This window comes from Haliotis rufescens, unplaced genomic scaffold, assembly GCF_023055435.1.
Source record: "Haliotis rufescens isolate VD_foot unplaced genomic scaffold, xgHalRufe1.0.p SCAF_2, whole genome shotgun sequence".
Taxonomy (NCBI): domain Eukaryota; kingdom Metazoa; phylum Mollusca; class Gastropoda; order Lepetellida; family Haliotidae; genus Haliotis; species Haliotis rufescens.
In genome coordinates, this window is record NW_025963890.1 from 42,100,157 (window position 1) to 42,128,069 (window position 27,913).

General features: G+C 45.7%; 1 protein-coding gene across 1 annotated transcript; it reads left to right on the forward strand.

Moving 5' to 3' along the window:
- LOC124149448 lies at window positions 1–26,179 on the forward strand. Its single transcript, XM_048399995.1, has 4 exons — window positions 1–83; window positions 7,982–8,141; window positions 10,625–10,705; window positions 11,369–26,179. The coding sequence occupies exons 2-4, from the start codon at window positions 8,039–8,041 to the stop codon at window positions 21,304–21,306; spliced, it is 10,122 nt and encodes a 3,373-aa protein (XP_048255952.1). The 5' UTR covers window positions 1–83; window positions 7,982–8,038; the 3' UTR covers window positions 21,307–26,179.
- Window positions 26,180–27,913: the final 1,734 nt, after the last annotated feature.

Genomic DNA, 27,913 nt, shown 5'->3' on the forward strand with positions numbered 1-27,913 from the left:
TGAAGATCGACACACTGTAAATTCCTTGGTCACATTGCGGTTCCCACGAACCAGCGCAGGACGCAGATTTCAGCACAGGCACAGTGAGTATCCACGATCTCAGTACGTTATTATTTTGAAATATGAGGTTGCATATCTAAGTATCACTTTAGATATTGTATTATGTTCTTTTTCTTATCTGAATAAAACTTTTAGTTTGAAGTCCATATTTTCTTTAATTCATGGATATGTTAATATTTCATTCAAAGCAAAAAGTAAAGCCTTTCTCTGTTTAGTAGTCCTGTTATCAGTGAAACGTCACCCATGCAAATCTATAACATTAATTATTACAATGATGACATGACATGGCAAATATTTTCTTCAAATTCGGAATTTTTTACTGACATAAATTTGTATACTAACTTCTTATGAAATTCTACAAAGTTCTAGAATAAAATACGAAAAGCTGACTGTACCTAAATGATGCTCGACCTGTGAGATTAAATCCTTGATTCTTTTCCCTTTTGGAAATGGAACAATCTAATTAAAATCAGATCTTAGTTCTCGCTACCGCTAACAACAATCTACTATCATTGATCTGTAAATAGTTTTTCCTAGATGAAACGATCTGATTGGTCTTCTTGTGCCTTCAAATCTAACGTAATATCAATGTTCTTTCTACTTGTGGTGCAACTAATACAGTTATTGAGTTGTGAGGAAGGAAGAGTTTGCTAACGCTGATTGAATCCAGACGTTCATGGAATGGAACGTAGTATTAATATTAGGTTATGGGACTCAAAAATAATTTCGCATGACGTCAAACATTATTTCAGGGGTAAGAGCATCCATTATCATTGATGGTATTTGTTCGTCAATCTGAGAGTGATGCTCACTGACGCTTAAAGGTTATATGTATTTTGAAAGCTGGGATCACTAGTGCTGACAGACTCTTCAACACATCAGGGGCGGTCGGGTAGCCTGGTGGTTAAAGCGTTCGCTCGTCACGCCGAAGACCCGGGTTCGATTCCCGACATGGGTACAATGTGTGAAGCCCATTTCTGGTGTCCCCCGCCGTGATATTGCTGGAATATTGCTAAAAGCGGCGTAAAACCATACTCACTCACTCACTCTTCAACACATCATCTAGAAATGTGTTGTGAATAGTAAAGACATGCAATTGAAACACGTCTAAGGACCTATTGTGTGTAATTCAAGAAACTATCATTCTCCAATAAATGGAGATATAACAAATCTGATGTAGATCCGATGTAGAAGGGAACAACACCCCCGGAACCAAGGAGTGGCCGACGTAGAAGGGAACAACATCCCCGGATCCAAGGAGTGGCCGACGTAGAAGGGAACAACACCCTCGGAACCAAGGAGCGGCCGACGAAGAAGGGAACAACATCCCCGGAACCAAGGAGTGGCCGACGTAGAAGGGAACAACACCCTCGGAACCAAGGAGTGGCCGACGAAGAAGGGAACAACACCCTCGTAACCAAGGAGCGGCTGAGGTAGAAGGGAACAACATCCCCGGATCCAAGGAGTGGCCAACGTAGAAGGGAACAACATTCCCGGAACCAAGGAGTGGCCGACGTAGAAGGGAACAACACCCCCGGAACCAAGAAGCGGCTGAGGTAGAAGGGGACAACATCCCCGGAACCAAGGAGTGGCCGACGTAGAAGGGAACAACACCCCCGGAACCAAGGAGTGGCCGACGAAGAAGGGAACAACACCCCCGGAACCAAGGAGCGGCTGAGGTAGAAGGGAACAACATCCCCGGATCCAAGGAGTGGCCGACGTAGAAGGGGACAACATCCCCGGATCCAAGGAGTGGCCGACGTAGAAGGGTACAACATCCCCGGAACCAAGTAGTGGCCGACGTAGAAGGGGACAACACCTCCGGAACCAAGAAGCGGCTGAGGTAGAAGGGGACAACATCCCCGGAACCAAGGAGTGGCCGACGTAGAAGGGAACAACATCCCCGGAACCAAGGAGTGGCCGACGTAGAAGGGGACAACACCCCCGAACCAAGGAGCGGCTGAGGTAGAAGGGGACAACACCCCCGGAACCAAGGAGAGGCTGAGGTAGAAGGGGACAACATCCCCGGATCCAAGGAGTGGCCGACGAAGAAGGGAACAACACCCCCGGAACCAAGGAGTGGCCGACGAAGAAGGGAACAACACCCCCGGAACCAAGGAGTGGCCGACGTAGAAGAGAACAACATCCCCGGAACCAAGGAGTGGCCGACGTAGAAGGGGACAACACCCCCGGTACCAAGGAGCGGCTAAGGTAGAAGGGGACAACACCCCCGGAACCAAGGAGTGGCCGACGAAGAAGGGAACAACACCCCCGGAACCAAGGAGTGGCCGACGAAGAAGGGAACAACACCCCCGGAACCAAGGAGCGGCTGAGGTAGAAGGGAACAACATCCCCGGATCCAAGGAGTGGCCGACGTAGAAGGGAACAACATCCCCGGAACCAAGGAGTGGCAGACGTAGAAGGGAACAACACCCCCGGAACCAAGTAGCGGCTGAGGTAGAAGGAGACAACATCCCGGATCCAAGGAGTGGCCGACGTAGAAGGGGACAACATCCCCGGATCCAAGGAGTGGCCGACGTAGAAGGGGACAACATCCCCGGAACCAAGGAGTGGCCAACGTAGAAGGGGACAACACCTCCGGAACCAAGAAGCGGCTGAGGTAGAAGGGGACAACATCCCCGGAACCAAGGAGTGGCCGACGTAGTAGGGAACAACATCCCCGGAACCAAGGAGTGGCCGACGTAGAAGGGGACAACACCCCCGAACCAAGGAGCGGCTGAGGTAGAAGGGGACAACACCCCCGGAACCAAGGAGAGGCTGAGGTAGAAGGGGACAACATCCCCGGATCCAAGGAGTGGCCGACGAAGAAGGGAACAACACCCCCGGAACCAAGGAGTTGCCGACGAAGAAGGGAACAACACCCCCGGAACCAAGGAGTGGCCGACGTAGAAGAGAACAACATCCCCGGAACCAAGGAGTGGCCGACGTAGAAGGGGACAACACCCCCGGTACCAAGGAGCGGCTAAGGTAGAAGGGGACAACACCCCCGGGACCAAGGAGTGGCCGACGAAGAAGGGAACAACACCCCCGGAACCAAGGAGTGGCCGACGAAGAAGGGAACAACACCCCCGGAACCAAGGAGCGGCTGAGGTAGAAGGGAACAACATCCCCGGATCCAAGGAGTGGCCGACGTAGAAGGGAACAACATCCCCGGAACCAAGGAGTGGCAGACGTAGAAGGGAACAACACCCCCGGAACCAAGTAGCGGCTGAGGTAGAAGGAGACAACATCCCGGATCCAAGGAGTGGCCGACGTAGAAGGGGACAACATCCCCGGATCCAAGGAGTGGCCGACGTAGAAGGGGACAACATCCCCGGAACCAAGGAGTGGCCGACGTAGAAGGGAACAACATCCCCGGAACCAAGGAGTGGCCGACGAAGAAGGGAACTACACCTCCGGAACCAAGAAGCGGCTGAGGTAGAAGGGGACAACATCCCCGGATCCAAGGAGCGTCCGACGTAGAGGGGAACAACATCCCCGGAACCAAGGAGTGGCCGACGTAGAAGGGGACAACACCCCCGGAACCAAGGAGTGGCCGACAAAGAAGGGAACAACATCCCCGGAACCAAGGAGTGGCCGACGTAGAAGGGGACAACACCCCCGGATCCAAGGAGTGGCCGACGTTGAAGGGAACAACATCCCCAGAACCAAAGATTGGCTGACGTAGAAGGGAACAACACCCTCGGAACCAAGGAGTGGCCGACGAAGAAGGGAACAACACCCCCGGAACCTAGGAGTGGCCGACGAAGAAGGGAACAACATCCCCGGAACCAAGGAGTTGCCGACGTGGAAGGGAACAACGCCCCCGGAACCAAGGAGAGGCCGACGTAGAAGGGAACAACATCCCCGGAACCAAGGAGTGGCCGACAAAGAAGGGAACAACACCCCCGGAACCAAGGAGTGGCCGACGAAGAAGGGAACAACACCCCCGGAACCAAGGAGTGGCCGACGTAGAAGGGATCAACACCCCCGGAACCAAGGAGTGGCTGAGGTAGAAGGGGACAACATCCCCGGATCCAAGGAGTGGCCGACGTTGAAGGGAACAACATCCCCAGAACCAAGGAGCGGCCGACGTAGAAGGGAACAACATCCCCGGAACCAAGGAGTGGCCGACGTAGAAGGGGACAACACCCCCGGAACCAAGGAGTGGCCGACGTAGAAGGGGACAACACCCCCGGAACCAAGGAGCGGCCGACGTAGAAGGGAACAACACCCCCGGAACCAAGGAGCGGTCGACGTAGAAGGGCACAACATCCCCGGAACCAAGGAGTGGCCGAGGTAGAAGGGGACAACATCCCCGGAACCAAGGAGTGGCCGAGGTAGAAGGGAACAACACCCTCGGAACCAAGGAGTGGCCGACGTAGAAGGGGACAACATCCCCGGAACCAAGGAGCGGCCGACGTAGAAGGGAACAACATCCCCGGAACCAAGGAGTGGCCGAGGTAGAAGGGAACAACATCCCCAGAACCAAAGATTGGCTGACGTAGAAGGGAAGAACACCCTCGGAACCAAGGAGCGGCCGACGTAGAAGGGCACAACATCCCCGGAACCAAGGAGTGGCCGACGTAGAAGGGGACAACACCCCCGGAACCAAGGAGTGGCCGACGTAGAAGGGGACAACACCCCCGGAACCAAGGAGCGGCCGACGTAGAAGGGCACAACATCCCCGGAGTCAAGGAGCGGCCGACGTAGAAGGGAACAACATCCCCGGAACCAAGGAGTGGCCGACGTAAAAGGGAACAACATCCCCGGAACCAGGGAGCGGCCGACGTAGAATTGCACAACATCCCCGGAGCCAAGGAGTGGCCGACGTAGAAGGGAACAGCACCCCCGGAACCAAGGAGTGGCCGACGTAGAAGGGGACAACACCCCCGGAACCAAGGAGTGGCCGACGTAGAAGGGGACAACACCCCCGGAACCAAGGAGCGGCCGACGTAGAAGGGCACAACATCCCCGGAGTCAAGGAGCGGCCGACGTAGAAGGGAACAACACCCCCGGAACCAAGGAGCGGCCGACGTAGAAGGGAACAACACCCCCGGAACCAAGGAGTGGCCGACGTAGAAGGGGACAACATCCCCGGAACCAAGGAGCGGCCGACGTAGAAGGGAACAACATCCCCGGAACCAAGGAGTGGCCGAGGTAGAAGGGAACAACATCCCCAGAACCAAAGATTGGCTGACGTAGAAGGGAACAACACCCTCGGAACCAAGGAGCGGCCGACGTAGAAGGGCACAACATCCCCGGAACCAAGGAGTGGCCGACGTAGAAGGGGACAACACCCCCGGAACCAAGGAGTGGCCGACGTAGAAGGGGACAACACCCCCGGAACCAAGGAGCGGCCGACGTAGAAGGGCACAACATCCCCGGAGTCAAGGAGCGGCCGACGTAGAAGGGAACAACATCCCCGGAACCAAGGAGTGGCCGACGTAAAAGGGAACAACATCCCCGGAACCAGGGAGCGGCCGACGTAGAAGGGCACAACATCCCCGGAGCCAAGGAGTGGCCGACGTAGAAGGGAACAGCACCCCCGGAACCAAGGAGTGGCCGACGTAGAAGGGGACAACACCCCCGGAACCAAGGAGTGGCCGACGTAGAAGGGGACAACACCCCCGGAACCAAGGAGCGGCCGACGTAGAAGGGCACAACATCCCCGGAGTCAAGGAGCGGCCGACGTAGAAGGGAACAACACCCCCGGAACCAAGGAGCGGCCGACGTAGAAGGGAACAACACCCCCGGAACCAAGGAGTGGCCGACGTAGAAGGGGACAACATCCCCGGAACCAAGGAGCGGCCGACGTAGAAGGGAACAACATCCCCGGAACCAAGGAGTGGCCGAGGTAGAAGGGAACAACATCCCCAGAACCAAAGATTGGCTGACGTAGAAGGGAACAACACCCTCGGAACCAAGGAGCGGCCGACGTAGAAGGGCACAACATCCCCGGAACCAAGGAGTGGCCGACGTAGAAGGGGACAACACCCCCGGAACCAAGGAGTGGCCGACGTAGAAGGGGACAACATCCCCGGAACCAAGGAGCGGCCGACGTAGAAGGGCACAACATCCCCGGAGTCAAGGAGCGGCCGACGTAGAAGGGAACAACATCCCCGGAACCAAGGAGTGGCCGACGTAAAAGGGAACAACATCCCCGGAACCAGGGAGCGGCCGACGTAGAAGGGCACAACATCCCCGGAGCCAAGGAGTGGCCGACGTAGAAGGGAACAGCACCCCCGGAACCAAGGAGTGGCCGACGTAGAAGGGGACAACACCCCCGGAACCAAGGAGTGGCCGACGTAGAAGGGGACAACACCCCCGGAACCAAGGAGCGGCCGACGTAGAAGGGCACAACATCCCCGGAGTCAAGGAGCGGCCGACGTAGAAGGGAACAACACCCCCGGAACCAAGGAGCGGCCGACGTAGAAGGGAACAACACCCCCGGAACCAAGGAGTGGCCGACGTAGAAGGGGACAACATCCCCGGAAGCAAGGAGTGGCCGACGTAGAAGGGAACAACACCCCCGGAACCAAGGAGTGGCCGACGTAGAAGGGGACAACATCCCCGGAAGCAAGGAGTGGCCGACGTAAAAGGGAACAACATCCCCGGAACCAGGGAGCGGCCGACGTAGAAGGGCACAACATCCCCGGAGCCAAGGAGTGGCCGACGTAGAAGGGAACAGCACCCCCGGAACCAAGGAGTGGCCGACGTAGAAGGGGACAACACCCCCGGAACCAAGGAGTGGCCGACGTAGAAGGGGACAACACCCCCGGAACCAAGGAGCGGCCGACGTAGAAGGGCACAACATCCCCGGAGTCAAGGAGCGGCCGACGTAGAAGGGAACAACACCCCCGGAACCAAGGAGCGGCCGACGTAGAAGGGAACAACACCCCCGGAACCAAGGAGTGGCCCACGTAGAAGGGGACAACATCCCCGGAAGCAAGGAGTGGCCGACGTAGAAGGGAACAACACCCCCGGAACCAAGGAGTGGCCGACGTAGAAGGGGACAACATCCCCGGAAGCAAGGAGTGGCCGATGGTGTCTCTCTGCTTCAAGATACTTGCTTCCCGTTTAGCGGCCTCATGATCAACAGGGACGATATCTGCACCTTCTTGATGGCGCCCGTCTCGGGTAGGTCTTGGGTTGTTCCACCCTGACAGTTTCGAGCATAGTCAGTGCCTCCTCCTACACTTCTTCGAACTGACATCATCTTGACCCACAACATGTTACCACCTAGCAACTACGTGATAAAAAGTAATCTAAAATAAAAATACTCCTCAGCTGTATCAGAGGATAATAACTATCTGGTTCTTACCAGAATACATTAACGTTCGATACAAAAAAATAATATGCTATGACAACTCTGAAAAAATAGATATTGAAACTAGCACACACAGGAAAGAAGTGAGGTTTTCCTGCCTTGCGCATGCGCAAGGGGCCTGCATAACAAGATACTATTACTTGCATAACTTATTACGGATAGTTAACAGTGAAGTGGACTTCTGTTGGAAAACTGAAGATTTATAGTGTGGTGAGAGCCAAAAATACCGGATTTATGGCTATGATATAATAGAAGTAATGTTTTTTTGTTGAAATTTGGGATTTGTAAAGTTCATAGTTTCTTGAATTCAGGGGTATCAAAGCCTTTGACTTTGATTGGTCCTATTATCAGTGAAATAAAGACACCACTACAAAGACATAAAATAAATTAAAACTATAACAACTTGAATTAGGAACTTCTTAATTCCAATTTGGAATTTGTTGCTGGCATTCATCGCAGACTTTGGACCAGAAATCAGCCTCTGAACAGATCTAGATAGGTCCAAAGCAGACGAAATCATCCCAAGTGTTTTCACTGACACTTTCTAAAGTTGCATTTATATGTTATATCGAAAGTTGCTTATTTGTTTAGATGGACCTGAAAGTGACATCGCTGCACGACATAGTTAGGTAAAGAACTAAAACTGAGATGGCCAGTTCAAGTGAACTAACAAGTGTGTCATTGGCGCCGGTGGAGGATGACCTTGCAGAGCTCATCGTTTCAGAAGGTATTCCGGTTAGGGCCAACTCAGGTATGTTAACATTTCATGGCCTAATTCAATCCAGAACTAATTTTAAAACATGACATGACCCAAACACCTGAATCCAACGATAAAGCATATCCCATATAGGGTCATCGCTTCCAAGGCAGAGATACCTGGCTCCATTCCATTCATAACTGAATTCTGAAGCAAAATATAACCTAACCTAACTAGCCACTGTTAGTAATCATTCTTCGTGTTCGTATTTGTATTTATTTGTTACAAGAGACTAAATACGTCTATTCTTAAATCCAACACGGACGCCAATATCATGGACGACACTTGTTCTAATGGACCTGAAAAAAGCAATATTGACTGAGGACGAAATCTGAGATCGATATTGCTTTTTTCCGGATACATAAAAACAGGTATTGACCTCATATGTAAAGTTTATAATTGATGTATTGTCCGTTAAAAAGACAACATATCAAATTATGTTAGGTGCAATAACTATAAGAGGTTCCAACAAACGGAGACACATGATTGGCTGAGGTTTCCGGTAATTTCCATTCTACTTCTAGCAATTAAAGTCAATACTGTAAATAACGCAAAGTAACTGTGTTGATTACCTAACCATTGATGTAAAGTAACTGTGTTGCTTACCTACCTATTGATGTAAAGTAACTGTGTGGCTTACCTACCTATTGATGTAAAGTAACTGCGTGGCTTACCTACTTATTGATGTAAAGTAACTGTGTGGCTTACCTACCTATTGATGTAAAGTAACTGCGTGGCTTACCTACCTATTGATGTAAAGTAACTGTGTGGCTTACCTACCTATTGATGTAAAGTAACTGCGTGGCTTACCTATCTATTGATGTAAAGTAACTGCGTGGCTTACCTACCTATTGATGTAAAGTAACTGTGTGGCTTATCTACCTTTTGATGTAAAGTAACTGTGTGGCTTACCTACCTATTGATGTAAAGTAACTGCGTGGCTTACCTACTTATTGATGTAAAGTAACTGTGTGGCTTACCTACCTATTGATGTAAAGTAACTGAGTGGCTTACCTACCTATTGATGTAAAGTAACTGTGTGGCTTACCTACCTATTGATGTAAAGTAACTGCGTGGCTTACCTACCTATTGATATAAAGTAACTGTGTGGCTTACCTATCTATTGATGTAAGTACCTCTACTGTCATAAAGTGTACGTGGGTAACCCAAAAGGTAAAACAAATTGTCAGAATCAGGAATGAGAATATGTCACATTTCAGTTTAAATATTTATGCAATATAAAAGTAGAAAACAATCATATTATGAAAACAAACTACTAATATGTTTTCTCATCAATGACTTCCTGAAACATTTATTGTTGCCAAGGAACAAGGGGTATTAAGGAAGAGAATTTATTCTGGATGTCAACTTCTTTATTATGAGGAACACAATGTTTCGGAGTATATCTGATGAAGGAGTAAGCATATACTCCGGAACGTTGTGTTCCTCATAATAAAGAAGTTGACATCTGTAAATTCTCTTCCTTGTGTGAATCACTACACGGATTCAAACAGTTTGCACATCAGTTTTTCGATTCATACCTCAATGGTCCAAAAACATTCCATAGTCAAATCTGAATTTTACGTACTCTTTTGGAGTAAGATACATACTCAGGATATAAACAGCCATTCTTGTCTTTGATAGGAGTTTAAAATCACGACTTCTTTGTATCTGTAACAACTATTACTGATGTGTCTTTGAAGTAGGTGCATGTCCTTAGATACATACAAATTGCCACTATATGCTTCGACAATCGTTCTACAACAAGCTGAAGCCTATACTAATTGATATTATGATTGGTATATTAGTCCCAAACCCTATATCAACAGGACCTAATTCAAAATGGTATGATAGTGAAATTGTCAGGGCTGTCCTAATACACTTCGTTGCGATATTGCACATATCACAACAGTTACGTTGCAAAAGGTTTGTTTTGTTTGTTTGTTGTTTAACGCAATATTCCAGATATGACGGCGGACTGTAAATAATCGAGTATGGATCCCAGACAAATCAGTGATTTATGTTATGAGCAATGATCCACACCCGGGTACTCTATCAGTTCCAATCCATTATTTCCCCTCTTACAACAACATGGTGCCGAGGGCCAATTCTATCAAGGAATCCCCATTGGGGTAGTGAAGTAGCGATACAATGCAAAACATGAAATTCAACACGAGGTATTTTTTAAAGACATTGTTAAAGTTTGGGAATTTACAGTTTTTGGTAAACTTGTTTTAATTAAAATCATTCTTTGGAATGTTCATGTTCATCTCAATAAATAAGGAAAGGCCTACTCAGAAGTCAAGATGTCATTTAAAGTGGAAGAGTTTGTTGAGGCTATAAAATTAGAAGCAGTGTTAGCTTTAAAGAAAAGTGAGAAGGTGAGCTACACAGGATATTGCCATGTTATTTATTTTAGATAATTTCTTAAATACAGATCAGTTGAATATCTTTGTCTCATTTAATATTGTTGATAGACGATGTCCCTAAAGCCATCACTCTCGTCAAGACGCAGAACATATATACGGGACCGACTCCTGCAGGGACAGTTGGTGATGGTAGGTAACAAAAACCATGTCAATATCTGGACGGGTGTAAAGAAATCACAAATCCCTGGTCATGCATATGTACAAAAGTTTCTCTCAGTATCGATATCAAACTATTTTCTGCATAAACATAATATATACTGAGAACTGACAATAAAGTTGAAAATATGATGTCGCCATTGGAGAATGAACCTTCATAGAGTGAGGGCCAAACTTTATGACCGTCGGAGCTTGCGAGGATATTTGTGAACGATCGTGCAGTTAAACTCTCTGACGTTTCTCAATGTAAACTAAAACGCTGAGTTCAAAATTAAAGGCTCTAAATGTTCATAGAGAACGCTTCCGTTCGTATTCGTGCTGGGGAATTCCCAGGGGTTTCCCCAGAAATGGGGAAGTAGTCCGTCAGTGTTTACGTCATTTCAAGAACACGGTCTCGTGAAAAAACATATGAGCGTTAAATTGTCTCGTCCAATTGAAAAGCCGTATATCGTGTAAACTTCAAATAAAAAAATTATACATGCCAAAGTTCAGCTTCCTATGTGTTGAAACTTCAGAGAAAACACAGGAAATAGGGACCAGAGAGTGGGGCCTATGTCAAATTCAGGCACAGAGCATTATCATTGTTAACATCATTTCATAAATATATAATAAAATTATGACTGCTTTAATTTGTAGCCACCCTGGACCTTCAAATAGATGATGCCGAAGAAATCTTTGTTGCAACCGAGAGCTTCAGGATTGTAGAACAAAAACTGAAGGATTTTGGCCATGTCACAATCTGTGGTGCTTCAGGAGAAGGCAAAACAACAGCAGCTCTCATGCTGGGTTCACAGTATAGAAAAATGGGTTACAAACTTGCATTTGTGGACATAATTGAACGGTTTGACTTGGACAGCTTCTTGAGTTCATCACCTAGAGTATTTCTGATCATAGACGATATGTTTGGTACTGTTGGGTTATCCACAGATGTTTCACAGCTGAAAATATTTCTCAATAAGCTTGCTCGACACTTAAAACACTGCAAAAGGAGAGCTGAGAAGCAAGGCGCACCAAGAAAACAGCAAGTTAAAAAAGGACAAGAGTCAACAAAGAAGATTCGTGTTGTCTTCACAACCAAGACATACAACTTCCATGATGGAGTGGCTCAGCTGCAGTATGAAGGATTCTCCCTGTTCAAGGGACCAACACTGGTGGATTTGACAACTCAAGAGAAACACAGATATACTCAAGCAGAGAAGAAGGCTATATTTGAGCACCACAGGGACATACATAGAGAATATTCCGATGAAGACTGTGAAGATATACCTGACTTCGAACTGTGGCACATAGATTCAAGTATATTTGGATTTCCCCTCACATGTAAACTCAGTTTTGATTTTTCATCTATTTTCAAAAATAAAAATAAGTTTTTCAAGGAACCATTGTTATATCTAAGGCTAGAGCTCAAAAACTTACTGAGATCGAAAACTGATCGATCAGCCGTATTGGTCCTAATGCTACTGTGTGATGATAAGTTAGATTTGGCTAAGTTGGAAGCAAACGGCAAAGACAAGAAACTGGACCACATGGTCAGTACTGTTTTGGATTTGCTGCCATCAGCATCACGTCAAGGAATGTATGAAGCAGCAAAGTGTCTGAGAGGAACATTCCTTACACGTGGCGATGCTGTTGGATTTGCTCACTCTTCGATCTATGACGCTTGTGCTTGTTCGTTGTTTGAGATCAGTCCAACATTTGTGCTGACTCACTGCAGTGACAACTTCATATATGAGCGAGTGCAACCACAACCAGTGGAAGAAAGCAAAATCGATGATCATCTCCACCTGATCTACCTCTCCGAAGTATATTATGATATCCTAACTACACGACTTGCAGAATCAGTAAAGAATGGGCAGTTTTCAAAATCAGTGACACATCCCATTCTCCGACAAGAAAAGGTAGCTCTTCAATTGCTTGAAAAACTACATGATGGATCCATGGATGAATGTTGGTTTCACAAGAGAGATAAGGGGAATTGCTTTTTGTATTGGGCTGTTCTTGGACACAGTGCAAAGTTTGTCCTAGAAATAGAACATGAAACTGGAGGAGAATTCACTCAAACAGAGATCAGTGAAGCCATGGAAGGTTGTGTGGTCATCAACAATCTGACTGTATTGAAGTGGCTTTTCCCCAGGAGTAACAATCCAAACATTGATTTAACCATGAACTTGTGGATGTTGCAGGCTGCTGAACATGGGAGTTCTGAAACACTTGTTTATCTTATAGAAAATGGTGCTGATGTATTTACCATTGATGCAGAAAAGAGAAATATCATTCACATAGCATGCACTAAAGGACACAAGAAAACACTAAAGGTACTGAAAGAGCACAACAGTGAATACTTTAAGGATGAAGTGAAGAAAGTTTTACTGAACTCTACTAATGATACGGGGATGACTCCACTCATGGTTGCAGCACTTACAGGATCTTATGAGTGTTATCAGCTGTTGCAATCAATATCTAACAAAAATACCAAAGACAAGAATGGAAATGACATAATGGATCTTGCCTGTCAGGGTGGTAACAAGGCTATAGTAAAACATCTTGTGTCACCTTCAAACATCAACACGAGGGGCAAGAATGGATCTACACCAGTAATGATGGCAGCTTTTTGGGGACATCAAAGTGTGTTTGACCTCCTAGTATCAGAGCAAGCTGACCTGACACTGGTGGATAACGATGGTGATAGTTTACTTCATTTTGCCTGTAAGGGTGGTAACGAGGCTATAGTACAACATCTTGTGTCACCTTCAAATATCAATACCAGGGGACTGAGTGGATATACACCAGTAATGATGGCAGCTTTTGGGGGACATCAAAGTGTGTTTGACCTCCTAGTATCAGAGCAAGCTGACCTGACACTGGTGGATGACGGTGGTGAGAGTTTACTTCATTTTGCCTGTCAGGGTGGTAACAAGGCTATAGTACAACATCTTGTGTCACCTTCAAATATCAATACCAGGGGACTGAGTGGATATACACCAGTAATGATGGCAGCTTTTGGGGGACATCAAAGTGTGTTTGACCTCCTAGTATCAGAGCAAGCTGACCTGACACTGGTGGATGACGGTGGTGAAAGTTTACTTCATTTTGCCTGTCATGGTGGTAACGAGGCTATAGTACAACATCTTGTGTCATCTTCTGATATCAATACTAGGGGATTAGATGGATGTACACCAGTAATGTTGGCAGCTTTTTGGGGACATCAAAGTGTGTTTGACCTCTTAGTGTCAAAGCAAGCTGACCTGACACTGGTGAATAACTATGGGAATAGTTTACTTCATGTTGCCTGTCGGGGTGGTAACAAAGCTATAGTACAACATCTTGTGTCATCTTCTAACATCAATACCAGGGGACGGAATGGATATACACCAGTAATGATGGCAGCTTTTGGGGGACATCAAAGTGTGTTTGACCTCCTAGTATCAGAGCAAGCTGACCTGACACTGGTGGATGACGGTGGTGAGAGTTTACTTCATTTTGCCTGTCAGGGTGGTAACAAGGCTATAGTACAACATCTTGTGTCACCTTCAAATATCAATACCAGGGGACTGAGTGGATATACACCAGTAATGATGGCAGCTTTTGGGGGACATCAAAGTGTGTTTGACCTCCTAGTATCAGAGCAAGCTGACCTGACACTGGTGGATGACGGTGGTGAAAGTTTACTTCATTTTGCCTGTCATGGTGGTAACGAGGCTATAGTACAACATCTTGTGTCATCTTCTGATATCAATACTAGGGGATTAGATGGATGTACACCAGTAATGTTGGCAGCTTTTTGGGGACATCAAAGTGTGTTTGACCTCTTAGTGTCAAAGCAAGCTGACCTGACACTGGTGAATAACTATGGGAATAGTTTACTTCATGTTGCCTGTCGGGGTGGTAACAAAGCTATAGTACAACATCTTGTGTCATCTTCTAACATCAATACCAGGGGACGGAATGGATATACACCAGTAATGGTTGCAGCTGTTTTTGGACATCAAAGTGTGTTTGACGTGCTGGTATCAGAGCAAGCTGACCTGACACTGCTGAACAACCATGGTGAAAGTTTACTTCATGTTGCCTGTCGGGGTGGTAACAAGGCTATTGTACAACATCTTGTGTCACCTTCAAATATCAATACTAGGGGACGGAATGCAGATACACCAGTAATGGTGGCAGCTGGTAAAGGACATCAAAATTTGTTTGACCTCCTAGTGTCAAAGCAAGCTGACCTGACACTGGTAAATAACGATGGTGATAGTTTACTTCATGTTGCCTGTCAGGGTGGTAACAAAGCTATAGTACAACATCTTGTGTCATCTTCTAACATCAATACCAGGGGACGGAATGGATATACACCAGTAATGGTTGCAGCTGTTTTTGGACATCAAAGTGCGTTTGACGTGCTGGTATTAGAGCAAGCTGACCTGACACTGCTGAACAACCATGGTGATAGTTTACTTCATGTTGCCTGTCAGGGTGGTAACAAGGCTATAGTACAACATCTTGTGTCACCTTCAAATATCAATACTAGGGGACGGGATGGATATACACCAGTAATGGTGGCAGCTGATAAAGGACATCAAAATGTGTTTGACCTCCTAGTGTCAAAGCAAGCTGACCTGACACTGGTGAATAACGATGGTGATAGTTTACTTTACGTTGCCTGTTGGGGTGGTAACAAGGCTATAGTACAACATCTTGTGTCGCCTTCAAATATCAATACTAGGGGACGGAATGCATATACACCAGTAATGATGGCAGCTTTTCGTGGACATCAAAGTGTGTTTGACCTCCTAGTGTCAAAGCAAGCTGACCTGACACTGGTGAATAACGATGGTGAAAGTTTACTTCATGTTGCCTGTTGTGGTGGTAACAAGGCTATAGTACAACATCTTGTGTCGCCTTCAAATATCAATACTAGGGGACGGAATGCATATACACCAGTAATGATGGCAGCTTTTCGTGGACATCAAAGTGTGTTTGACCTCCTAGTGTCAAAGCAAGCTGACCTGACACTGGTGAATAACGATGGTGATAGTTTACTTCATGTTGCCTGTCAGGGTGGTAACAAGGCTATAGTACAACATCTTGTGTCATCTTCTAACATTAATACCAGGGGACAGAATGGATATACACCAGTAATGATGGCAGCTTTTGGCGGACATCAAAGTGTGTTTGACCTCCTAGTGTCAAAGCAAGCTGACCTGACACTAGTGGATAGCGCTGGTGATAGTTTACTTCATGTTGCCTGTTTGGGTGGTAACAAGGCTATAGTACAACATCTTGTGTCATCTTCTAACATTAATACCAGGGGACAGAATGGATATACACCAGTAATGATGGCAGCTTTTCGTGGACATCAAAGTGTGTTTGACCTCCTAGTGTCAAAGCAAGCTGACCTGACACTGGTGAATAACGATGGTGAAAGTTTACTTCATGTTGCCTGTTGTGGTGGTAACAAGGCTATAGTACAACATCTTGTGTCGCCTTCAAATATCAATACTAGGGGACGGAATGCATATACACCAGTAATGATGGCAGCTTTTCGTGGACATCAAAGTGTGTTTGACCTCCTAGTGTCAAAGCAAGCTGACCTGACACTGGTGAATAACGATGGTGATAGTTTACTTCATGTTGCCTGTCAGGGTGGTAACAAGGCTATAGTACAACATCTTGTGTCATCTTCTAACATTAATACCAGGGGACAGAATGGATATACACCAGTAATGGTGGCAGCTTTTTGGGGACATCAAAGTGTGTTTGACCTCCTAGTGTCAAAACAAGCTGACTTGACACTAGTGGATAACGACGGGGATAGTTTACTTCATTTTGCCTGTCAGGGTGGTAACGAGGCTATAGTACAACATCTTGTGTCATCTTCTGATATCAATACTAGGCGATTAAATGGAGTTACACCAGTAATGATGGCAGCTTTTTGGGGACATCAAAGTGTGTTTGACCTCCTAGTATCAGAGCAAGCTGACCTGACACTGTTGGATAACAATGGTGATAGTTTACTTCATTTTGCCTGTAAGGGTGGTAACAAGGCTATAGTACAACATCTTGTGTCACCTTCAAATATCAATACTAGGGGCCGGAATGGATATACACCAGTAATGGTGGCAGCTGGTAAAGGACATGAAAGTGTGTTTGACCTCCTAGTGTCAAAGCAAGCTGACCTGACACTGGTGAATAACGATGGTGATAGTTTACTTCATGTTGCCTGTTGGGGTGGTAACAAGGCTATAGTACAACATCTTGTGTCGCCTTCAAATATCAATACTAGGGGACGGAATGCATATACAACAGTAATGATGGCAGCTTTTCGTGGACATCAAAGTGTGTTTGACCTCCTAGTGTCAAAGCAAGCTGACCTGACACTGGTGAATAACGATGGTGATAGTTTACTTCATGTTGCCTGTTGGGGTGGTAACAAGGCTATAGTACAACATCTTGTGTCATCTTCTAACATCAATACCAGGGGACAGAATGGATATACATCAGTAATGATGGCAGCTTTTCGTGGACATCAAAGTGTGTTTGACCTCCTAGTGTCAAAGCAAGCTGACCTGACACTGGTGAATAACGATGGTGATAGTTTACTTCATGTTGCCTGTTGGGGTGGGAACAAGGCTATAGTACAACATCTTGTGTCACCTTCAAATATCAATACTAGGGGACGGAATGCATGTACAACAGTAATAATTGCAGCTTTTCGTGGACATCAAAGTGTGTTTGACCTCCTAGTGTCAAAGCAAGCTGACCTGACACTGGTGAATAACGATGGTGATAGTTTACTTCATGTTGCCTCTCGGGGTGGTAACAAGGCTATAGTACAACATCTTGTGTCACCTTCAAATATCAATACTAGGGGAAAGAATGGATATACACCAGTAATGGTGGCAGCTGGTAAAGGACATGAAAGTGTGTTTGACCTCCTAGTGTCAAAGCAAGCTGACCTGACACTGGTGAATAACGATGGTGAAAGTTTACTTCATGTTGCCTGTTGTGGTGGTAACAAGGCTATAGTACAACATCTTGTGTCGCCTTCAAATATCAATACTAGGGGACGGAATGCATATACACCAGTAATGATGGCAGCTTTTCGTGGACATCAAAGTGTGTTTGACCTCCTAGTGTCAAAGCAAGCTGACCTGACACTGGTGAATAACGATGGTGATAGTTTACTTCATGTTGCCTGTCAGGGTGGTAACAAGGCTATAGTACAACATCTTGTGTCATCTTCTAACATTAATACCAGGGGACAGAATGGATATACACCAGTAATGATGGCAGCTTTTGGCGGACATCAAAGTGTGTTTGACCTCCTAGTGTCAAAGCAAGCTGACCTGACACTAGTGGATAGCGCTGGTGATAGTTTACTTCATGTTGCCTGTTTGGGTGGTAACAAGGCTATAGTACAACATCTTGTGTCATCTTCTAACATTAATACCAGGGGACAGAATGGATATACACCAGTAATGATGGCAGCTTTTCGTGGACATCAAAGTGTGTTTGACCTCCTAGTGTCAAAGCAAGCTGACCTGACACTGGTGAATAACGATGGTGAAAGTTTACTTCATGTTGCCTGTTGTGGTGGTAACAAGGCTATAGTACAACATCTTGTGTCGCCTTCAAATATCAATACTAGGGGACGGAATGCATATACACCAGTAATGATGGCAGCTTTTCGTGGACATCAAAGTGTGTTTGACCTCCTAGTGTCAAAGCAAGCTGACCTGACACTGGTGAATAACGATGGTGATAGTTTACTTCATGTTGCCTGTCAGGGTGGTAACAAGGCTATAGTACAACATCTTGTGTCATCTTCTAACATTAATACCAGGGGACAGAATGGATATACACCAGTAATGGTGGCAGCTTTTTGGGGACATCAAAGTGTGTTTGACCTCCTAGTGTCAAAACAAGCTGACTTGACACTAGTGGATAACGACGGGGATAGTTTACTTCATTTTGCCTGTCAGGGTGGTAACGAGGCTATAGTACAACATCTTGTGTCATCTTCTGATATCAATACTAGGCGATTAAATGGAGTTACACCAGTAATGATGGCAGCTTTTTGGGGACATCAAAGTGTGTTTGACCTCCTAGTATCAGAGCAAGCTGACCTGACACTGTTGGATAACAATGGTGATAGTTTACTTCATTTTGCCTGTAAGGGTGGTAACAAGGCTATAGTACAACATCTTGTGTCACCTTCAAATATCAATACTAGGGGCCGGAATGGATATACACCAGTAATGGTGGCAGCTGGTAAAGGACATGAAAGTGTGTTTGACCTCCTAGTGTCAAAGCAAGCTGACCTGACACTGGTGAATAACGATGGTGATAGTTTACTTCATGTTGCCTGTTGGGGTGGTAACAAGGCTATAGTACAACATCTTGTGTCGCCTTCAAATATCAATACTAGGGGACGGAATGCATATACAACAGTAATGATGGCAGCTTTTCGTGGACATCAAAGTGTGTTTGACCTCCTAGTGTCAAAGCAAGCTGACCTGACACTGGTGAATAACGATGGTGATAGTTTACTTCATGTTGCCTGTTGGGGTGGTAACAAGGCTATAGTACAACATCTTGTGTCATCTTCTAACATCAATACCAGGGGACAGAATGGATATACATCAGTAATGATGGCAGCTTTTCGTGGACATCAAAGTGTGTTTGACCTCCTAGTGTCAAAGCAAGCTGACCTGACACTGGTGAATAACGATGGTGATAGTTTACTTCATGTTGCCTGTTGGGGTGGGAACAAGGCTATAGTACAACATCTTGTGTCACCTTCAAATATCAATACTAGGGGACGGAATGCATGTACAACAGTAATAATTGCAGCTTTTCGTGGACATCAAAGTGTGTTTGACCTCCTAGTGTCAAAGCAAGCTGACCTGACACTGGTGAATAACGATGGTGATAGTTTACTTCATGTTGCCTCTCGGGGTGGTAACAAGGCTATAGTACAACATCTTGTGTCACCTTCAAATATCAATACTAGGGGAAAGAATGGATATACACCAGTAATGGTGGCAGCTGGTAAAGGACATGAAAGTGTGTTTGACCTCCTAGTGTCAAAGCAAGCTGACCTGACACTAGTGGATAACGATAGTGATAGTTTACTTCATGTTGCCTGTCGGGGTGGTAACAAGGCTATAGTACAACATCTTGTGTCACCTTCAAATATCAATACTAGGGGACGGAATGGATATACACCAGTAATGGTGGCAGCTGGTAAAGGACATCAAAGTGTGTTTGACCTCCTAGTGTCAAAGCAAGCTGACCTGACACTGGTGGATAACGATGGTGATAGTTTACTTCATGTTGCCTGTCGGGGTGGTAACAAGGCTATAGTACAACATCTTGTGTCACCTTCAAATATCAATACTAGGGGACGGAATGGATATACACCAGTAATCGTGGCAGCTGGTAAAGGACATGAAAGAGTGTTTGACCTCCTAGTGTCAAAGCAAGCTGACCTGACACTGGTGAATAACGATGGTGATAGTTTACTTCATGTTGCCTGTTGTGGTGGTAACAAAGCTATAGTACAACATCTTGTGTCATCTTCTAACATCAATACTAGGGGACGGAATGGATATACACCAGTAATGGTTGCAGCTGTTTTTGGACATCAAAGTGCGTTTGACGTGCTGGTATCAGAGCAAGCTGACCTGACACTGCTGAACAACCATGGTGATAGTTTACTTTACGTTGCCTGTTGGGGTGGTAACAAGGCTATAGTACAACATCTTGTGTCACCTTCAAATATCAATACTAGGGGCCGGAATGATTATACACCAGTAATGGTGGCAGCTTTTCGTGGACATCGAAGTGTGTTTGACCTCCTAGTGTCAAAGCAAGCTGACCTGACACTGGTGAATAACGATGGTGATAGTTTACTTCATGTTGCCTCTCGGGGTGGTAACAAGGCTATAGTACAACATCTTGTGTCGCCTTCAAATATCAATACTAGGGGACGGAATGGATATACACCAGTAATGATGGCAGCTTTTCGTGGACATCAAAGTGTGTTTGACCTCCTAGTGTCAAAGCAAGCTGACCTGACACTGGTGAATAACGATGGTGATAGTTTACTTCATGTTGCCTCTCGGTGTGGTAACAAGGCTATAGTACAACATCTTGTGTCATCTTCTAACATCAATACCAGGGGACAGAATGGATATACATCAGTAATGATGGCAGCTTTTCGTGGACATCAAAGTGTGTTTGACCTCCTAGTGTCAAAGCAAGCTGACCTGACACTGGTGAATAACGATGGTGATAGTTTACTTCATGTTGCCTGTTGGGGTGGTAACAAGGCTATAGTACAACATCTTGTGTCATCTTCTAACATCAATACCAGGGGACAGAATGGATATACATCAGTAATGATGGCAGCTTTTCGTGGACATCAAAGTGTGTTTGACCTCCTAGTGTCAAAGCAAGCTGACCTGACACTGGTGGATAACTATGGTAATAGTTTACTTCATGTTGCCTGCCAGGGTGGTAACAAGGCTATAGTACAACATCTTGTGTCATCATCTTCTAATATCAATACTAGGTGACGGATTGGATTTACACCAGTAATGATGGCAGCTATTCGTGGACATCAAAGTGTGTTTGACCTCCTAGTGTCAAAGCAAGCTGACCTGACACTAGTGGATAACGGTGGTGATAGTTTACTTTATGTTGCCTGTTGGGGTGGTAACAAGGCTATAGTACAACATCTTGTGTCACCTTCAGATATCAATACTAGGGGAAAGAATGGATTTACACCAGTAATGGTGGCAGCTTTTCGTGGACATCAAAGTGCGTTTGACATCCTGGTATCAGAGCAAGCTGACCTGACACTGGTGAATAACAATGGTGATAGTTTACTTCATGTTGCCTGTCGGGGTGGTAACAAGGCTTTAGTACAACATCTCGTGTAACCTTCCAATATCAATACAAGAACACAGTTTGGATTTGCACCAGTAATGGTGGCAACTCTAGCAAGTCATCAAAGTGTGTTTGACCTCTTCATATCAAGGAATGCTGACCTGACACACTGGATAGCTGTGATTATAGTTTACTTCATTTTGTCTGTCATCCTGTCAATACAGCAATAGTATAATAACTGTGTCTTCTGCTAACAGTGTTAAACCAAGAAATTGAAGCCCACAAAGAAATATCAAACAATTGATGTCATTGTTAATAATTTAAAGAACACTACCTCAGTGACCTGATGTCCTATATTTTGACTGTCATCACACTATTAACATCTTCAGTACGTACGTCTCGGTAACTATCAGAGATTGTAGTGTTTCGCCTTCCTGCGATTGTCGCTTTGATAATTTTTTTATCAGAAGCTGTTTTATATCAAATGAAGTGACGTTTATTGGATTTCCGCTGTGGCTCTGTCACTTCTAAGTAGAAACGGAAATCCTGAAAAGGGCAGATATGCCGATCTGGCACTGCTAAACCTTTGCCAAGTACAGGAATCACGTATTGTCTATGTCCAGCCGAGAGGTTCCACTTGGGAAATGTGTACGGGTTTTAAAGTCATCCAGCAGGAGAGATCGTATATGCCTGTTACGGACTGGATGATCTCAGGTAGATAGTCCGCCGTGCTCGAGAACCGATGTTGGAGCAGAACAGTATCCTTCAATGGTGTCGTGGTGGAACTTAGCATCCAGGCGAATGTGAAGAAAAAAATCCAAAATCATGAGTACAGTTGCAGGTCCCCCATCTACTTCTCGTCCTCTGTACCATTGGCAGAACTTGTTCCACCTGTTGCCGTAGATGACGGGCGAGGATGGTCTCCATGAACGAGCAACCTCCGCTGAAGCAGAAGCATCTTCTAGATGATGACTAGGTGAAGGTGAAGGGCGTGTAGACTGCCGTACATGAGGGAGGAGATCTCGGCATTCAGGTATGCTGAGGGGGTTCGTCAATGAGTAACGGAAACAGTCTGATATAATTGGCCGGCTATCCATAGCGGTGCTATGAGAATGATAGTGCAGACCATTTTCTCAATCTTCCGAAGTACTGTGTCTGCGAGAGCCCAGGGAAGGGAGTATGTGAAGAACCCCATTCAATCAATGGACAACATGTCATGGTAGAGCTTGAGGATCCGGCACCTTGCTGACATACACTAGGAGCTTGAGGTGTGTGGCGTACAAGTCTAGCCGAGGTGTGGCCCACGCCATTGAATTACCCCTGGATGGAGAGACGGTCAGAGACCACTCTTTCGCCACCATCCTCCCTGCGATATTATCTGTACGCCAAGTTGTTGAGCCTCCCCAGTATGTGGCAGGTTTATATTCTGCAAGGCACACAAACGTGTAGTGCCGCTCCAGTCGACTGTATTCGTCCATGTCATGTAAGCCATCACTGTGGTGTTGTTTCGGGCACAAGGATCGTGGATAGGGATAAGTGGTTCTTCCATGCACTGAATGCTTAGAAGATAAGATCGCTCGTATCTGGAGACAGTAGAGGTGAAGGTTGCCACAGACGGTTGCACCATTAGAACACCTAAACCCGAGCTGGAAGTATTTGTGAACAGGTGGTGTTTGGGTGCTGGAAATACAAGTGGAATGCCAACCATGACGTTCTCCCGGCATGTCCACCAAGTGAGACGATCCAGTAACGTTGGAGGGAAAGGCACTAGGATGCCCAACGTTCACGACCGTACTGAATTCATCCAAGCCTGGATGGGACCAAGGTGAAGTCTTGTAGGGACGTCAGAATCCCGAGTAACGACATCCATCATCAAAAAGAGTGGTTGGGCTGATCTGCCACTTTGATGAGATCCGCAGCACCTCGAAATAACGATCAGTCCTCTGTGAAGGTATCTGGCGCCGATATAAATGATGTCTGACATCCTGTACTGGGTTGATCTCAAATTTGGCTGGGGAAACCAAGAAACCGAGATGAGACAATAGTTTGATCAGGAAGATCGTGTTGTTGCGAACCAAGATGGATGTGATCAAAACTGATGATTGGTGCTTTAACTGAGTGAACAGCCAGGGTGCGATGAATATCCTGAACGGAAGTACCATGAACACGTAATGACAACCATTGCCTGAGCATCAGATATTCATTTGTTGATAATTTTTAGATCTATGATCATGGCCTGACTGTAGTGTTCTTCTTGGGTACCAGGAAGGCTAGAGAATAAAAGGCTTGGCTGCGGTCCGTATTCTTCAACTCCCGTATGGTACACAATAATGTCCGAATGGCCAAGAGAGCTGCTGTTAGCTTAATAAACAGTTGTGGATCCTAAGACGGACTTGTGTTGTTCATGCCGAAGTCATCGCTTAGATCAACCAATTCTAAGTGTGATACTGGTGAGAGAATCCGAGTACTCCCTGGTACCTCAAGCTCAAGCTTTCAAGATCAAATCATGGTTAGTGCTGAACTTTATGCCTTCTTCTGGGGTCCACAACGCAAGCGTTATTTATCTACATTTGGGTGACATCAAGACGTCGTCAATCATCACTTGTGACTTTCTACCATTGCGGTTGCCTCCAATTCATATCAACGTTGTCGTCACCTCCATGTGCAAGCGTTCCAATCCCCGTTAATGCAGTCGGATCAATCTCAATTCCCCTGTTGGACCCACCTCTACAAGACTCCACCAGGACCCTGACTCAATCCCCCTGCTGGACCCACCGCCGCCACACCCCTCTAGGAAACTGATTCAATCAACGGCAGGACCCACCTCAGTGACACGACCCGAACAAGCGCAAGAACAAGAGCAAGAACAAGAAAATTGTGACATTGATCCAGAACTGTGTTTTTGTGTGACTCAAACCCTATTTTATTCAAAGGCTGATTGTGCATTTTAGGTAAGCATCATTTTCTTTCTGTGTTAACATATGCATCACCACATGACTGACCATTCTGACAGATGGGGCATACCATACAGCCTGAAGCAGCCACAGCAGTATCGCAAACCGAATCCCAAAACGAGTCATTATCAAGCATGGTTGCCATAAGATACAAGATTTTATCAAGCATGGTCGTCATAAGATACAAGATTTTATTTCGCAAACGTTCCATATAGAATAGTGACAATATTCTATAAACTATTTAAACAGATACATAATAAGTCTAATAAGTATTGGCCTTGTTCTTCTACCCAGTTAAATATTTCACCTGGGATCACTCAACATTAGCTTGGTGAAGTGTGTACGTTTTTCTTTAATCTTCCAGTGTTCTAGATAGGGTTCAAGTTTAACTTCTGACTTAAATTTTCTATATGTTCCAAGTTAGTTTCTTGAATTTATTTTTTTGGTTTACCTTGAAACGATAAGTGGAACATGTCTGTAAACTTTGATTGTAGGTCCTTCATAATGATGGAAGAAATTAGATCACTTTCTTAATGTCAAACTTATCTAGGAGGCAAATGAATTTATATAAATACCATCCAATTTTATATTTGGCCATAGTTATTGATTCATTAAAAGCATGATTTAAAACAATATAGGGATATTGTAAAATATATTTGTAGAATTGAATAATCGATTTAATTACCTTAAACAGAAGGGAGATAAACCAAGCTCTGCCCTGCATGCCCAGGTGTATTTCTTGAGAAATTCCCAGAACACGTTTGCAAATGTTTTTCGGAATATTTCAGGAGTAAAAGTATCCATATACATGAGTAGAACTGAATCAATTCCCAATACCTCACAGTTATATAGGACAACAGGTTCAACAACTGCCTTAAAAATTCTGCAACAGACATTTTGATCTAAATCATCTCTAAACAGGCTAGAAAAGAGCACATAGTAGGCCCTAGTATTGTCCTTTATTTTCAAGAGATTCAACACACTATAAAAGCGACAGCTTCCCGCAAGTAAAGAGAGTCACGTGTATATAATGATAGCCCAGGTTGTACATATCAGGAAAACTTCAGATTATATATATATAGACTCCCATTAATTGACCACCGGTACAGACGTGTATATAGCAGCACAAATAAGTATACACACATACGACACGATACACGATATACATATGGGAGCACCCCCAATATACAACATATGTAAATGATGACTATCACCTATTAGACAATTCCAGCACAATAAGGTCCACTGTGCATGGTTTATTATATTTATACCCCTCCTAATCAAACCAGACCAAATCAACTATGTCAATGAGGAAAATACCTGAAATACATGTAGTATGTGACATGGTATAGGTCGCAAAGTGTGAAAGTTAGTTAGTGAAAATGGAATCGTATGGAGTTAAAAAACCCTACTATGAAATCCGAGTGCGTGACGAGTTAAGAACGAATGAACTATAAGGGTTATGCTTGCAAATGGGTTATGAGTGAAGTGAGGTGTCAGCTGTCGGAACCAGGTACAGGACAACCGCAGACAAACGAGCCATCACGCCATTGTCTGTGGCCCTGGAGAGACACCAGTAGTTGTAGTGAGAAGGATTCACAGAGAGAGAGAGAGAGGGGGGGGGGGGGGGGGGGTGTCAGCTGTGAAGAAACAGGTACAGGACAACCGCAGACAAAAGAGCCATCACGCCATTGTCTGGGGGCCCTGGAGAGACACCAGTAGTTGTAGTGAGAAGGATTCAGTGGAGAGTGAGAGAGAGAGGGGGGGGGGGGTGTCAGCTGTGAAGAAACAGGTACAGGACAACCGCAGACAAAAGAGCCATCACGCCATTGTCTGGGACCCTGGAGAGACACCAGTAGTTGTAGTGAGAAGGATTCAGTGGAGAGAGAGAGAGAGAGAGAGAGAGGGGGGGGGGGGGGGGGGGGGGGTGTCAGCTGTGAAGAAACAGGTACAGGACAACCGCAGACAAAAGAGCCATCACGCCATTGTCTGGGACCCTGGAGAGACACCAGTAGTTGTAGTGAGAAGGATTCAGTGGAGAGAGAGAGAGAGAGAGAGGGGTGGGGGGTGGGGGGGTGTCAGCTGTGAAGAAACAGGTACAGGACAACCGCAGACAAAAGAGCCATCACGCCATTGTCTGGGACCCTGGAGAGACACCAGGTGTCATGTACTCTGCGGCAGGGTTAGCTGATGGATTCCACCGTCTACCACTCTCTTGATCACGGACAGGTCCACAGGCGTGCTCGATACCCATTGGAGAGTGTTTAGAGCGATCATTCACTCTCCTATAAGTCCCGGTAGTATAGGGCCAGCTAACCTAGGGAAAATTTGTGTTGTTGAAGACGTCGGATACAGGTAATGTGCGTAGGAGAGTAGTTAACACAAGGGATGTGTTTAGTGGTGTAGTGACTTGAGGATGAATGAGTGGATTGAGAGCACTATAAAGAGCGCCTGTGATCATCGACCTATAATGGACCTATACCCTGTGTTACACATTTAATATAGTCAGTTGTTTATTTTGACTCGTCCATTACTTTAAAATATCTACATTCAGATATAATGAGTGAGTGAGTGAGTCTGGTTTAACGCCGCTTTTAACAGTATTCCAGTCATATCACGGCGTGTCAGCTTAATGTGGGAGGAAAGCCCGAAGTGATGCAGGTCTTAGACGTTTACCACTTCGGTGAAACCCACGAGCAAGGGCATGGTGCTGACAAACCTAGAAACATAATCGGGGCGAACCGGGATTCGAACCCACAATCATAGGTTTCTGGCGTGCCTAAGGGACGCAACTCTGCACAGCGAATCGCGGCGCCTTAGAAGACTGGGCCACCCGTGCCCCCTTCAGATATAAAATGCAATTTGTCAGCATATGTCCGGACTATTATATAAAATGCATTTCCTATCCATTATTAAGATTGTATTGTTCCACCTTGCACATTCAATGAGTAAATAATGACAACATGTTCTAAACAATGACCAAGATAATTACAGTTTTCTAATAAGTTAGCGACATGGCCCTAATGCATTGTTATCCTTTATGGCTTCATGGAATATAACTTTATAGAGATTTATAGAACCATGACTTTATAGAATCAGAGTTCTGTTACCCACTGCAAGCTGCCGATGGGCCGACCAGGCAATCCATACCCACTCACCCCCGCCCTACCCCTTACAGACCCCTTACCAAAGTAACCAAAAAGGGCGTGTCGATCCCGACCCCCACCGCCCCCTTCACCCCTAATTTCCAAAATGGCCGGCCGATCCCGCAAACACAACTACACACCAATGATGGCCTGTCGCATATACATCATTGGACTCCACACACATTGCAAATGCT